This window comes from Coturnix japonica, chromosome 3 (assembly GCF_001577835.2).
Source record: "Coturnix japonica isolate 7356 chromosome 3, Coturnix japonica 2.1, whole genome shotgun sequence".
Classification (NCBI taxonomy): domain Eukaryota; kingdom Metazoa; phylum Chordata; class Aves; order Galliformes; family Phasianidae; genus Coturnix; species Coturnix japonica.
Window position 1 is genome coordinate 26,395,896 of NC_029518.1, and position 15,787 is coordinate 26,411,682.

The 15,787-nt window shown below is 33.6% G+C and overlaps 1 protein-coding gene across 1 annotated transcript in view; it reads right to left on the reverse strand.

Annotated features, from left to right (window-relative positions):
- Positions 1–15,787, reverse strand: part of DNAH8 (dynein axonemal heavy chain 8) — a 111,835-nt gene that overhangs the window by 48,269 nt on the left and 47,779 nt on the right. The window contains exons 43-54 of the mRNA XM_015857671.2: positions 15,554–15,726; positions 13,711–13,889; positions 12,259–12,446; positions 10,715–10,801; positions 10,484–10,591; positions 9,593–9,727; positions 8,819–8,980; positions 6,836–7,082; positions 5,278–5,519; positions 5,058–5,198; positions 1,367–1,604; positions 388–530 (exon numbers count right to left, since the gene is read on the reverse strand). Coding sequence (XP_015713157.1) covers positions 388–530; positions 1,367–1,604; positions 5,058–5,198; positions 5,278–5,519; positions 6,836–7,082; positions 8,819–8,980; positions 9,593–9,727; positions 10,484–10,591; positions 10,715–10,801; positions 12,259–12,446; positions 13,711–13,889; positions 15,554–15,726 — 2,043 coding nt within the window. The remainder of the gene's footprint in view (positions 1–387; positions 531–1,366; positions 1,605–5,057; positions 5,199–5,277; positions 5,520–6,835; positions 7,083–8,818; positions 8,981–9,592; positions 9,728–10,483; positions 10,592–10,714; positions 10,802–12,258; positions 12,447–13,710; positions 13,890–15,553; positions 15,727–15,787) is intronic.

Here is a 15,787-nt window from a genome sequence, read left to right on the forward strand (position 1 = left end):
TAATGTTTAATAATGATTTCATGTTTACAATGAATTGACATATGAAATTGATTATGCTTATTGCCTATTCAAAAAGCATAAGTTAGAATGAGGACTATGGTGTACATACTGGGAGCAAGGTTTTAAGTCCTTTCTCTAAGAAAGATGATGCATTATTGGGTTTAAGTTCTAAGAGAAAAAGTATTTTATTAAGATATTTTAAAATTCCTCAGGGGACAGAAATAACTACAGAGAATTTGTTATTGAACTAAAAACAGATCAATATGTAAGTAATGGTGCAGCTGGAAAGCCATGATTAGAGGTAGAGAATGACTGTAACCCTCAATTAGTATATATATACATAGGTTTCTGTTTTTCTACACTTAAAATAAGTAATTTAGTACTTACTTTGTGTTGTTTTGCAATTGTGTTTATCAAAAACTGAGTTCTGACATTGTCAACATTTGGAACAAGAATAGATGCATATTCTGGGACACTATCTGTTGGATACACATATTCCTGAACACTTTTACTCCAATGTGCCCAATCACCTGAAATTACAAAAAGATTTTTTTAGTCCAAAAAACAATAATAAAAAAATCCTATAAAATATCAATGTGCTATTTAAATACATATATAGCTACCTAAATTAAAAAATTAAAATAATATTACCTGAAAACTTGTTCTTATTCTGCTGGAAAAGTTATAGGATATGAAAACATGGGTGGTGTGTATAAACTAAATCAATATTGCTGGCAGAAAAATATCTGAATTTGGATAAATTAGAAATAGATGCATTTCCATAACATACTGTGCAAAAACAGTAAATTCTTACTGAAAATGATGTGCCTGCATTATTTAGCCTATAAATTACCTGTGGAAAATAATAAAATATTTGAAATCTTGTGAATTCTAAGATTTATTACTGATTATCAAACATGGATAAACAATGATTGTAAAGGGGAATTTAAATTGGATTATATGTTTAACCAAAAATAATAGATGTGAAGAAATTACATACAAATGTAAAATGAAATTAATCTAGAATAGTCTGGAAATAAATTATGTAAAAAATATATATGGTTAAAGATAGATAAGAGAACAACAAAAAACTACAACAACAACAACCTTGTAAGAATGAAATTAAAAGCAAAAGAAATGAGAAAATATTACCAATGAAACAGGTTTCTAACGTCTTATCTTGTTAGAACTGAGGCATAGAGAATATGAGCTACCTCTATACTTCCAAAATCTTTGCTCATACAACCAAGGAGTAAGGAGTAAATTTAAATTTCTAGTGAGCTACACTCAATTTTAAAATGCCAGTAAAAAAAAAAAAAAAAAAAAAAAAAAAAAAGTCTCTTTTTATTATTCAGATTATTCTTACCATTATCAGTAACATAAAACTCATACATTGTTTGATTGGTGCCGGGGGGAATTTCTGGTAAATCTAATTTGTTATCATGATCTCTAATGAAGGCTTCAAGTTTATCTCTGTTGTCCAACTCCAAAAGGGCACCTAAACTCCACATTATTCCAAAGCAGAACAATTTATGCAGATGAGACATACTTGATAAACCACCTTCTTCCTTCGATGGAATCAAACCTTCCAGAAGATTAATGGTCTGCAAATATTTTAAAATATAATTTATTAAGAAAGCATTACATAATCACTTTTTATATCCCCATATATTTACATCAATTATTCATATGTATTCACACCTTAAATTATAATTTGAAAATAGATACAGATTACAAAAGAGTAATATAAATCTCAGAATATCAAAGAATAACATAACATTCAGATCTGTAAACCCAAGAAAATAGATTAAAGCTATCCATGTCAGCTTGCATGTTTTTTAAATTTTTCAGTACTTTTACAGTCCACTATTCTTTTAAAATACATCTAAATAACATCACTTACAAGCTAGAATAACAGAACAGCATTCTTTATAATGTCTTAGCTCTCATAATCTCATATACTTCTTACTTATGAGTAGGAATTAATGTAGTACCATATATAAACAAACACACCCACACCTATATATGCATGTGCATATAATGTCTATATGCCAAAATATATAATACAGCGTAGGGACCTAAATGATTTAAATATTTTTAATTGCTTTCAAAATCAGTTTTAATAAGATGACAGACCACTATTAATGACACTTTAAAATGTTAAAATAATACCACTAATTTTCTTAGGAATACGAATTATATGCTATCTAATCATTTCATAAACAGGCTGTATCTGTTTAACTGAACAAAATCTGTTAATCCCCTCAAACATAAGCCCACTTTAAATTTCTCCCATGATGGATTGGCTTATAAAAGTGTTCTGCAGCAGGTTTTTGGAGGAAGAAAATGGAAACCAACTACCTCAAAAATACACAAATGGTTCTGAAAAGTACGAGGAAAACACTTTTTCCCGGCATCTCATCTGTAACAGTGACCAAAAGTGGATACCCTCTGAAAAGTCAAAACATAGGAAAACTAGGACAAATCCTACTGGTACTCTCTTGTCTTGCAGTGGTACTTGGCAGTGGTACTTCCTGTACTCTCTTCAGAGTAGGGCTTTCTAAACCAAATAGCCTTTGCCTGTGTTTAGTAATCATCTATAGATGTTTAAACCATGAAAATTTCAGGACTGGTCCTGAACGTACATAAACTTTTACTATACACAACACCCTTCAGCAAGATGTTCCATAGGTCTGTTACATGCAGCACGGTACAGTTTGTTTTTTCCCCGTGTGAACCTCTCCATGAACTTCATTTGCCATTTCATTACCTATTTATTCAGTCTCATAAAGTCTGTCTATAGCTCTTCATGGTTAGCTGCTTTGTCCTCAACACCCTCAACAATTCAATGTCATCAGTAAACTTCTTCAGCCACAACTTTTCCTAGTTGTTTATTAATATTTTGAGTAGCACCAGCCCCAGCACTGTTACTTCAGGATCAGTGGTATCCTCTCCCATTTGTAAGAATTACTTCCATATTTCAGTCACTTGTTTCCTACCTTGTAATCAATTATTTACCTAGAAATGTATCACTTGATTTTTGCTATTATTGCTTCAAGTTCCATGTAAATCTCTGATGAAGAACTCCACTGGGCACTTTTATTTCTTCATGAAGGCCACATCTAATTGGAAACTGACTTTTCAAATATACTTACAAGGTGGGATAGTCGTAAATAAAACTGCTGACTCTTCTCAGACAAATTTTACTTGTCTATCTAATAAGGTTGTCCAGAGGAAGGCAAACAGCCAAAACACAAATATAAAAATAAAAATGGCAGATGAAAAGTTAATCTAAACAGTGATAGAATAAATGCAGTTAGAATGTCAGTGGAAAGTATAAGGAAGGCAAGCAATGGTGACACTGCTTTTACAAAAATAAAAAATATTATGAAGCTATCATGGGTGGGGGGAAAACCAACAACAAATAACAAATAGACTTAACTGTGAATCTTCACAAACAATAGATAATTGGGTACCTGAATATATGTGAGTAAATATCCTAAATTGAACACAAAGAACTCTTAAGAATACATCTGCTATCTGCAACTATTTTGGTACACAAATTTGAGTTGCACCTGGACCAAATGCCAGTTGCACATCCACATCCTGAAATTAACAGAGACATGAGATAGAACCACCAGTCAGGAGGCTAATCAGGAAAAGTGCTTCTGCACATACACCATTTATGGAAAAGGTGTGACCATGACGTCCTGTAAAGAAGAGGTAGGGCAGAAAAAAAAGCGTTTCCAGAAGTAAGTGAAAGAAGGAGGTAAAAATCATGGATGAAATAAAGATCTTGGAAGTGGAGTAATGATCAGAATGATGCATATAGACAAGCACTGGATGATGCAAATGAGCATTAGTCTGAATCTGGTAACTGCAGGTGGTTGCACAGCATAGAACCAACAAGGTATATTGCCTGAACTTCCCATATCAAAAGTAAAATCCCTGTCTGGATAAGAAAGTGAACCAGAGTGGGGAAGCAGGTGAGTAACTGAATATATAAAGTGATTAAGTAGAATAAATGGTCTTATCTCATTGGATCGCAGCTAAACACTAGCATGAAGATACACTAAGGGTTTTGCTGTTACATCTGTGACAGGAACACACTACAGATTTTCATTAAAGGAAGAAATAATCAAAGCAGGTTTAATCAGGGAAACCTTTTACCGGTAAAATAATATGAGTAGAGTGCTGACTTGCTCATATTTTCTGAAGAAAACTTAATCAAAAGTAACATAGAAACATAGTTAATCTTTGTACCATCTGCTGTGGCTATTGATCTGCAGCAAAATACTTCCAACTATTGCAAATCTGAAGCTAAATCCCTAGTGAACAGGAAATAGCTATCAGGTGCTGATTGGCTAGTTTAAGTATTAACCGTGGTGTTAGCAAAAATATTATCTTGTCTATTCACTTATTCTGAATTTATGACACTGTCAATATAGAACAGATTAAATGGACAAATACAGAGTCCAGAGACTCAGAATCAGCACCTGACAACTGATTCATAAGCAAAACAGCTGGAGGCATGCAGTATAGGATTGGCAATCACAATAGATCTGTGAAATCAAAAATCTAAAAAATCACTGATTGGCTCCCACTTTAAGAAAAATTGTGACTGGCAGGAAGAGGAAAGCAAAAATAACTATGTTGACCTTGGAAGAACTGATTGACAACATCTGGAGATAAAAATAGAATTATTCTCTGCTGAAAGTATCAGGAGGTTTGGTTTGACCTTTACTGCAATTTGTTTCGTGTTTACAGAACTGGAATGAAACCACTCACTAGCTTATTAACCATATGCTTCTGAAAACCAAATAAAGCCTTCAGATTCTATTCATCTCAAGATCAGTTTAAATATGAAGCAATTAGGAGAAGTTCATTCCACACAACTCTAACTGCTTCTCCTGTATTCCCAAAGAAACTAATATGAAGGCTGTGGTTTTCCTCATCACAAAACAACCTTTTCAAATGAAATTTTATTGCTATCATGTTGTTCAATTTTGCAGACTTACAATGTCAATTCATGCAAAATTACACGGTATCTATTTTACCTGCATAATGTAGTTACACTCCAGAAGCTCCATTTTTGGAGTAAGGTTTAGTTTCATGTATGTATATGCTGGTTCAAAGATTCTGTCATACAGACTTTGCAAAACTTCAGATTCTTGAACAGAACGTGTTTTCAGCCATGCCTGAAAAACATCCACAATGTTATTCTGTGCAAACATATAACCAAGTAAAATTAGGAGTAGCTAGCAATGATAATCTTACTTGTAATATTGGTCTCCAGCTAAGGGCAGAAGAACTGATGAAGACCATACCCATACGAGAAACTGTAGCTGGAGAAGCATTCTCAATGTTGTGGACTTCAAATAACAGCTTACAAGAAGGAGACATAGGTATACGATCTCCATTTGCTAGTGTTAGAGTCTTGTTATCATCCAAAACTGAATTTAGATTCTCAATCCAGATTGCATCTACAGGACCATCTAAAATCAGAAACACATATTCACCTGGAAAAAAAAAACAAACAAAACAAACAAACAAACAAACAAAAACCATCAAAAAAACAAAAACAATGAAAAGAGTTATAGTTCTTATCCCCATTCCCAAAGACCAAGCTTATTGTAAATTCTACTGTCTTCACAAATATTCATTACTGTATGAATTGCACAGCTAGTAAAGGCATCATCTCTGAAAGAAGCAAATGAAGGTATGATTATATCTTCATAGCATACATCTGAGAAGAGATTACCCCATCTATGTGCGAACAATCAGATTGCCATTCTCTCAGTCTCCCTCCTCAACAGGAAAAGAGGAGAAATTAAAAAGAAATTGCTCATGGCTTAAGGCAAAGACAGAAAGATTGTTTACTAAACACTGACATGTAACACAGACTCAATTTGAAAAAAAAAATAATAATAATTTATTTAAAGGATATTAAAGGATATTTATTCAAATGATTAAAGGATATAGAAAGGATGTTAAGATACTTGAATTTTTAAAGAGGAGAGCAACCAAGCAGGTAAAAGGCCTGGAGGTCACGTCCTGTGAGGAGAGGTCGAAGTGGCTTTGTATAATTTGGATCAAAGGTAGCAGAGAGGAGACTTAATTGATCTTTACAATTTCCCGAGAGGAAGTGGAGAGAGAAGTACTGGTCTCTTTTCCCTGGTAATCAATGATAGGATGTGTAGGAATGTCACAAAACTTCACAGGGGGGTTCAGACAGACTGGTGGGTCTTTACTGTGAATCACTTCAGAGTGAGGAAGGGAGCCTTGGCATCTCAGTACTCTGCCTTCTTGGCCTCTGTTCCCCTTTTTAATCCCTCTTTTTTAAATAGAGGAACCTATATATATATAGGAACCTATATATGTATACCTGGGAAGGTACCATAGAAGAATTCCCGTTCATTAATACAAATATTTTTATTCTTTAAGATGCAAATGAATATATCTCTGTGAAAAGGAATTTCAGTACACTGCAAAATAAATATAAGTAGTGAACACACAAAAATAACAGAAAAAAAATATTAAAACTGGTGGAATAAGTACAAAAATATAAATCTTCAGTGTAATTTATCAGCCTCCAAGTAACACATCTGCAATGTAGAACCGAAGTAGCAAGGGGACAAAAAATTTTATTATTATAGTTTTTACTGTTTAATGTTAACATGGAAACAGTAAGTTTTTAAAGTCTTCCTCTTTCTTGTAAAGAGATCTGCAATATCACCTACCACTGTTTTCAAGAGGGAACTTTTCAAACTTGGGATTCTTTTCAACACATTATTCAAGACGCATTTTCGATGACTCAGAAATAGTGTTTACATACCCTTTTTAGTTTTAAGTGTTTTCCTCCACAGTGTAGAAAAAATTCCATCTGTCCAATCATTAGTGGCAGCATCTAGTCTTCCAAACATCTGAGGAGCTGTAATAGCTTTGGGATTCATTCGCATTTCTCTATGAAGTTGTCCACATTCCGTCAGTGCTCTCATTAATATAGTTATGACCATTGTTTTTCCAGATCCACTGGGTCCAAGTGTCATCAGCCCATGACGTACTAGAGAAGTTTCATACAACTATTAAAAAGCAAAATATTTTGAGAAATATGCTTTTGGAAGATTTTTGCTTGCACTTACGTATGTTTAATAGTCACAGATTATGAATACATTAGACATTGAAGATAAGGAATTCAGAAATCAGTTTGTATTTGCTAATTTGTAGTGTTTTGAGGAACTGTACATACTTTTTTATCCTTATCTATTAAACACCAAACAAGTTTACTATAAAATGGCTTTACAGCCATACAGTAATTATAGCCTCGTCTTACACAGAAGGAAAAAGATAAGTAGTAGCAAAACATTTAACACAAGGATGTATAATCATGAAAGTGCTAAAGCATCTTAAGTACATCAAATAAACAGATGTAACACTTCCTATGGGATTTTAAATTAAGACTACACAGCTGATTAACAAATCTAACACCTCAAGGACTTCCTTGACATATTTATGTACAAATTACTGTAGCCCAAAGTTATAGTTTAACTATTAAATCACAAGTTGACTAAGCACCATGTCTTACAAATGTTCCAGTAACAGAATAAGTAATTTCTTGGAATACCTTAAGTCTTTTGCTTTTCAGTCAGTGTAATTTTGGTCTAAAGAGCATGCAATATAAAGCAAGCAAAACATACTACACTACTACACTACAAGCAACCTGGCAATGTATAGGGTCTATCTTTCAATTCCTCAAATGCCAAGAATAAAATATGTCAAAATTATACAACTTTTTCTTGTTTGCAGGCAACGTTGTTTGCCAACAACTATATAACATCTCCCATTCAGATACTAATTTTTTCTTACTCATTTTTACTAATCATGCTATATTCAGGTAACAGGGATACATATCGCACATAGGTGTGGTCTTTCCACAATATTCACCTGGTTCATGTACTTGAGAAAAAGCTAGCTTTGAACACTACATACACAAATTGACCATAGTCAGGCTGGTTCACATCCTTCGATGTCTAGAAAACCTCCAAGTCTCTTCACAGCTTTAACCATTCAACCACATATGTCCTTGAAAGACACAGTTCATTCATTTGCACCTTTGGTTCTTTGCTTTTATAGCACTTACATCTTGTTCACTTGCATAATTAACCTTGTCATAGGTTTACATAAGGTTGCAATAGATCAGACACTAACACTGTCTGAGGCCACTACACATCCTTACACTTTATGTCTTTAAACCCAATATATGTGAACTGGATGATCATTCAACCAGAATATAGGTTCTTAACACTTATGTGAGAAAATATTAATTTACTACAATATCTGTTCAAATATACAAATACATACCTCTCATGTTCTTCTTTGCCCTGGGATATCTCTTTTAGCACTTACCCTCTATGCTGTAGAAGTTGTGACCTGGCTATCTTTTTTAAACTTTATTTACTGCCTTGGCCTTCAGAATGCATTCTTATGCCCTACTGCCCCTGCTCCAGCCTACAAGACTCATATTTAGAGAGCCAAGTACATACTTTTCTGCTTCAGATAACTCAGATGCACTAAAATATAAGGCAAAGGTTGGGTTAGCAGCATTCTAAAAGGTTTGGGTTTTTTATTCTTCTTCTGGATATAAATAAATAATAGATTAGCCTTGCTAGTGTGGTTTACATGCAGTCTTAATTTTATTCTTATACTAGCAGCACAGGTCTTTGAATGAGACAGCAATTTAACCAATAGCATGGTGTTCTGACTTGCATTTGCTAAGATATTTGATTTTTTTTATTTTTATTTTTTATTTTTTTTTTACCTGAACAAGCTTAAGATTCCATGGTGGATGATTAGTCAATCCTGCCTCTTCAATCTGATTAGCTACTGCAGCCTGAAGTTCATTATATGTATTACTGTCCAACTGCATCCCCGGAAACAGATCATTGATAAGACTGAGAAACAAGGGTTCGTCTTCATCTATCTGAAAAAGTCATTTGGCATTAGTGCCCAGTTATCCACAGTTCTTAAACACAGATTAATATCTACTGTAAAATATTAAACAATAAGAATACAGTTTTTAAATACAAGTGCTTGTATTCATAAGCACAGTCAGCCCACAGGACATCTCACTAAGCAGACAGCATTTTCCTAGTGTTATCTCTATGTCATGTGAAAAATAAATTTGAAATTTATTTTATTTCTCAGTGTACACTAAATCTATACTTACAAAGTGTATGATGTTTCAATTCTAATGCTTGAAGAGCACCTATAAAACCTTTTAAAAAAGGTGTGAAAGATAGATTTCTCATCCCTGCTGGATGTCATACACTACTGATTTGGTAAATATACTGTATTTATGGCACATAAATTTAATTCATATTCAAATTATTTCATTTATTGATGGTAATCAGTCTATACGCATCAGTATGTAAAACATCATACCTCCAGACAAGCCACTTTTAACCCAGTTGAATCTTTGCACTCTAACAACTGTTTACAAGTTTAGTGAATGCTCACCGCTGCTTCATTATAATACAGTGATAATTAGCTGTCCTGCCTATTTTGGTGCTAAAATCTTAAATTAGATTCTTACCAGCTTTGAAAGATTCATATCTCTTAGTCCCCTCATAACAATGCTTAATTCACTTTCATTTGGTCTGGCCCTTTTTTGAGTTCCAAGAGTTCTAAGTACTGAAAGGATATTCCTCAGACCAAAGTCATAATGAACCTAGTTGAATGTGAAAATACAGTTTATGCATCAGTAGCAAGTTCTCTACCTTTAATTCATTAGAATAGCAAATCTTACTTCTCTGTTCTAAAGTACAGTCACCTTGCCTTGACAAGTTAACTTAATTTGGAAGTGTTGCGGTTCTTTAGGAATTTTTCTATTAAAATAAACAACAGATAAGAAGTCTTTTTCAGGAAAGAGGGTATAAGCTTTCTAGTTTGGATTTCATTGACTTCACCATTTATGAACTGATATAGCAACTGTGTTGTAGCTCTCTACATTAGTGTTCTATAAAAACAATATTTGCATTCTACCCTGAATGTTCCTAACAAAGGCAGCTTAAACCTTTCAGAAGAAATCAGTACTGTGAAATATAAAGCAGTGCTATAACTTAAATCAAACTCCAGACATTCCTCCTGCAGTTTTGAAGATACAGATGCTTTCACTATGCACTACACAAAAATGAGACACAAGGTTAATTTTCCCTGCCTGCCACATTTAGGCAAAGAACTTCATACATAGGAAACAAGTCATAATTTTTTAACAGTTTGATGAATATGTTTATATAACTACACATACATGAGCTTACACAGTTCAAAAATGTTAATTAAAAAAATGCTTGAATTATATTTCAACTACTTCAATATTTTGTTAAAAGCATAAAAGTGACTGCTCAGAAACAATCTGCACAAATCAAAATCTAAAGGGTTGCACTGTAAATATTAAGACAAAGGGGAAGAGAATGCATAACATTACCTGCTTAGTCAGCTGCTCCTCACAAAGTTTATAAAGAACGAAGAACTTCTGAGACAAAACCACGTTATCAATAAATCCATAACTTGCAAGCTTAACTCTTATAATGATCTGAAACGCAATGTTTTCCTTTTAGAAATAAGGGTTTTCTTTTTCTTTTTCTTTAAATAGACAAGCAAATTAAAATATTCAAATAACAAAGAACAATTCTTTCAGTTCAGTCATTGATTGTACCTGTCTGTCTGGAACCATCATTGACACAGTTCTAAACAGAATTTTGAGATTTTCTGGTAGCTCTTGGCGCCCAGCATATCCAGGATTCTGTACAAGAAAACAAATTGCATTATTATTTGCATTAGTCAAATAATATCCTTTTTATTAATTTTAAGCAAATTTATGCATAAATACTTAGATCGGTTGGGTTACATCCTTTCTCCACTAATGATTAAAATATGAAGAAGAAACTTCAAGCAAACTATGAATCGTATGGAATACAGTTTTAATGACTGAGTTTGATTGAGGATTTCCTGTTACTTGCTGCAAACACGTTGAACAACTGACATCAAACAGGTCACTTTCAAAAGATTAAAAGTGATCAAACAATATTTATAAGCACCTCAGTTATTAATCTACACTTGAATGTGTAGATGTGTAGTTTAATTTCCCATAAGGTCATTCTGGATTGCCATCTGCCTTGGCATCGGGAAACATAGACTATAAAATTCCCCACTCATGAGATTACAGGAATCAGTCCTGTAATGCTTCAGAAATCATGCAGTGACAAGACAGCATATCCTGAAAGTTCTTATTCTAAATCCAGGAGTTTGTGCTTCTACATTTGGGTAGAATGGGTTGGTCGTCCATCTGAAACTATATATACATATACATATATATATATACCACTTTGCCTTTTTTTTCCCCCTTCATATTATTTATTTATATGTATTTATATTTATTTATTTGCACAGATTATCCATTCATTTGTGGGAGTTATCTTGCATATACTGCAAGAATTTTTCACAGGCTGCCATTATACAAAAGTCTCCCATAGATTTCAAGACAATTTTTCATAATGCCTTTGCTAAATCTGGTGTTGGAGCACACAGCAGAGCAGATCTCTTTGCTGCAGAAGGCCAAAACTGGACAACCAGTATTGTGCCTAAACCAGTAAGCACATCCTGTATTTGCAATGAAACCTGATAAATTTGTTTTGAAAGATCTGCTGTCATCATACTCATGCTCTGTAAATCAGCTTTACTTTTGTATTATCCACATAAAGACAGGATGTATCTACTTGAAAACTGTCTTTCCTGGTAAGAAACATTCAGGTTGAGGAAAAGGGTCTATTTTGTTTTTTCTTTTTCCCACCAGAGTAATTTTCTCCCTAATAACATTAAAGCATTTCAGGTTAAGGTAGATAAGTATAACATACTTTAACTAACTAACTAACTAAATAAAAGTAACACTGCAAAAACAGTACAAACACTGTTTTGACCCTCTCAACAAGCACAGAGAATTTTGAAAGCTTGGTCAGACTTGTAGGTAGATGCCATAATGAGTTGTAGTACAGTAATGAGGGGGTGTGATGCTCAGGAATAATCTTAAAGTAAAAGCTAAGGCATGCAATTCTTGAAGAATTATTTATATGTTCTGCTAGTTCAGTCTATATCTTAGCAACAGCTCCAACTAATTAATCAAGCAAGTTGCTTTCACCTTTTCATGTCATAAATGTCATATGGCATAATTTGTTACTTCTAGGGAATTATTGCTCTATTTACCATTGTTAGGAAAATTCCAAACTCTGGGTTTAAATCTACACAGTCTCCATCAGAAAAAATGAACTGCTTTTTTTTTTCTTTCCTTGCTGTTAAGATAATATAAACTTGTTGTGCTGCTACTGACAAGACAGGCAACTCAATCCGGTTGAATTCATCAAAACATCCCCAAGATCCAGACTGCGCGAGACCTGAAAAAACAAACAAACAAAAAAAAAGGATAGAAAAATGTGTAATCTGTTTTTCTTCCAGGTATACTTGAGATACTTGAACTATATGTCTGTACTTTTCTCCAAATAACTGAATAAAATTGTCTGGGGCCAATGTCTAACTTCTTCCTCCTGAGTATTTTCATATCAGTATTCCGTTTCCTAGAAAATGCTTACTAGTGAATTAAAATCAGAAACATCTTTTGTTATCTCGGGGCATCCAGAAGAGTCTGGTACTGTTATTACCATAAATTGAACCTTTAATATGGCAATTTGGTTATTTTGCAAGAAGCAATGGTTCATCTAAAAATTAAAAAAGGAGTGACTTACAACTTAAAAAAAAATAGCCCGAAGATATTGCAGAAAAAGTCCTGCTTTTTAACTTTTCTTTGTGTTTTCACTTTCAAACATGATACTTTTAGAAACATGCAGCTTTAGGCAATATTATGCTATAATTATTTCTTTGATAAACCAAACAATAAAAATCTAAATAATTTCACCCTTTGCTTCTCAGTGCAGACAATACTATGACTTCAAAAATCAACTGTTGGAAACTATATGAAGTCCAACAAGCCATTTATCTGGCAGAGAATAACTGCATGCTTGGTGCTGACTGGCTAGAATGCAGTTCCGCAGAAAAGGACCTGGTATCATCCTTAACAACTGAGCATGAACCAGAAATAGGTCCTTGCAGCAGAGGTATCCCACTGCTTATTATCCAAAAGTTTTGGGGAAATCATTGTTCAACTTTACCTTGAACTTTTGAGATAGCAGTTGTAGTAGCATACATGTTCTGAGGCTTTCCAGGAAAGAAAAGATAATGGCTCACTGGAACAAGTCCATCAGATGGACTTGTGGACCATCCATACCCATGATTGGCAGGGTATGGACGATATGATTCAAAAGGGGGGCTGACAGAATATGGTTTCTTCAGCCTGAAGGGAAAGCTAATTGAAAAGACTACTCCAGTTCATTGGAGCTGGAGCCAGGCTCTTCTCAGAGATCAACGGTGGAAGAAAAGCCATTGGACACAGGTTGAAATATGATTAATTTCAAGACAATAGTTACCAAAAAATGAGGTTGGTTAAACACTTGAACAGTGGCCCTGAAGTGTTCTAGCCATCCCTGGAGATATTTAAACCCAATAAGGGCAACCTGCCCTAATTGCACCTGCTCTGAGTATGAGGGTAGTACTTTGCAACCTGTGGAGGTCCATTCCACCCTATTTCGTTCTATGAAATCTTACCTTTGAAAATCCTACCCAAACCTCTGAAGTCCATTTGATCAGAACAGTTGAAGACTACTACGTATTTTCCCAGAGCCTTTCCCATGTCTTTTGTTGTTTCTGTTTTACCAGTTCCAGCAGGTCCAGCTGGAGCTCCTCCCATGTTCATTCCCAAAGCCTGAGCTAAAGTTATATAGCACCTAAAAACATTAAATCATATCAATTTATTAAACTATGATGAATAAGTTTTATATAAATACAAAAATGAGTTATGTGATATATTGTTGTGTTAAAGCATAGATTCTTTATAAGCAATTCCACTGATTTCACTTGAATACAGAAATTTCAGAATGGCAAAAATGCAGAATTTAAGCATTACTAGTAAAACAACAAAAAAATCATATGATCTTTCTCTAGTACATTAAAATTAGATAAACAAGCAGATCAGTGAACAACACAAAGGAATTTGTCATTAATTCCTTTCGAAGCTTCAGTGAGACAATTCTGATGTTAAATGATACCATCTTATCATTTTCAGCAATAGCTCAATCTTTATATTACCAGGTTAGGTTACTCTCATCTACATCTTGAAGTCTGAAAGAATCAGGATACATGACCCTCACCACAATTATGGATTAAAACTTTGAATCACCAACTTTTTTTTTCAGTCCTGAAGAGTCTTGACTGCCATATTAGTTAAATGCAATACTTAGGATTTTCACACACAGTTAAATGGCAGAATACTCAAATTAAAATGACCAAGTTTCTGAGGAGGTATCTTCACTGTCAAATCAGTTTTAAGTAACTAACATTGCTAAAAAGCATTTATTCAGAGTTTTTAGTCTATAGACTTTAATAACTACCTAATTCCTATGACTTAGATTGAATAATTGTGGTGCTTTATATCAAGCCACTACAGGCTCATTGATGTCTATTATCTGACTCTGTCAACTAATAAGAAATATAAATAACTTTAAGGTTTTACTTCTATGAGTTTACTGGGATAAAGACAAATTTTGGAGTAGAAATTAAATTTTTCATGCCAAAAATATTTGATTGCTGAGTGAAACACAATATACCATAGAAATGAATTGAGCATTCCATATTGTCACAATAACAGTCCTACCTATTCTGGAGAAATAAAGATGTTCTAGAAAGCTGTACAGACCCATATTCCACATAAATAACAAAATTAATAATAGCATCGTGGAAGTTATTGCAACGTACTGAGTGGAATTTTTGGCAAGTGAAGTATCTTTTGGCAGTCTAGTTTCCAATTTGGCCAAAAGTGACACCTCAAGAAAGGGACAAACTGAGGAAGAGGCCATGGAACTTCATAGGAAAAACAACAACAAAACAACATCAATCCACATTTGAAGCAAAGTTAATGGTTGTTTCCCAGTACTAATAATTGGTTGTCTTAGACTTTCAAAGACACTGGGGTAGTGAAGGTAATCCTTGACACTCAGGGTAGCAATAAAATCCTTAGTGAATCCTTCATTACAGAGCTTGAAACATTTGATCCAGTCTCTCTTTTCAGAATAGAAATTCTGCAAAAAATGTAAACTAGTGTGTAATAACTCAGTTCCGCTAGTACATCATTTAAGATCATGGCATGGTAAAACTGTTAAAGAATGACTAAGTGTACAAAATAGTGAGAATGTACTTCACTTCTTATTTTTCTTCTTCCTTTCTTTTAGGATACACTTAAGCAAATGTATGAGAAGACTTTCAATAGTGACTTAGAACACACAAAGGTTAATTCAGAATATTTCTCTTTAAACTATGTTAAATAATAATTGTACTATGTTAAATAAACTCAATGTATATAATAATATTGATTACATATAATCATATTTCTCACCTGTCTGTAAGAGGTGTTATAACCAGACGTTCAGTGCAACCCAGAAATTCATTTTGGTAAATAAAATCAACATCTGTAATGGATACAATAACTTGATCAAGATCCTCCTTGAAATAAAATCTAGACTGCTTTAGCCACTCAAAATCAGTTGGTGATTTGATGTGCATTTTTACCTTGAAAGAAAGTAAACAAATATCTGTCACAACACTCATTTTATTACATTTGATAACTTCA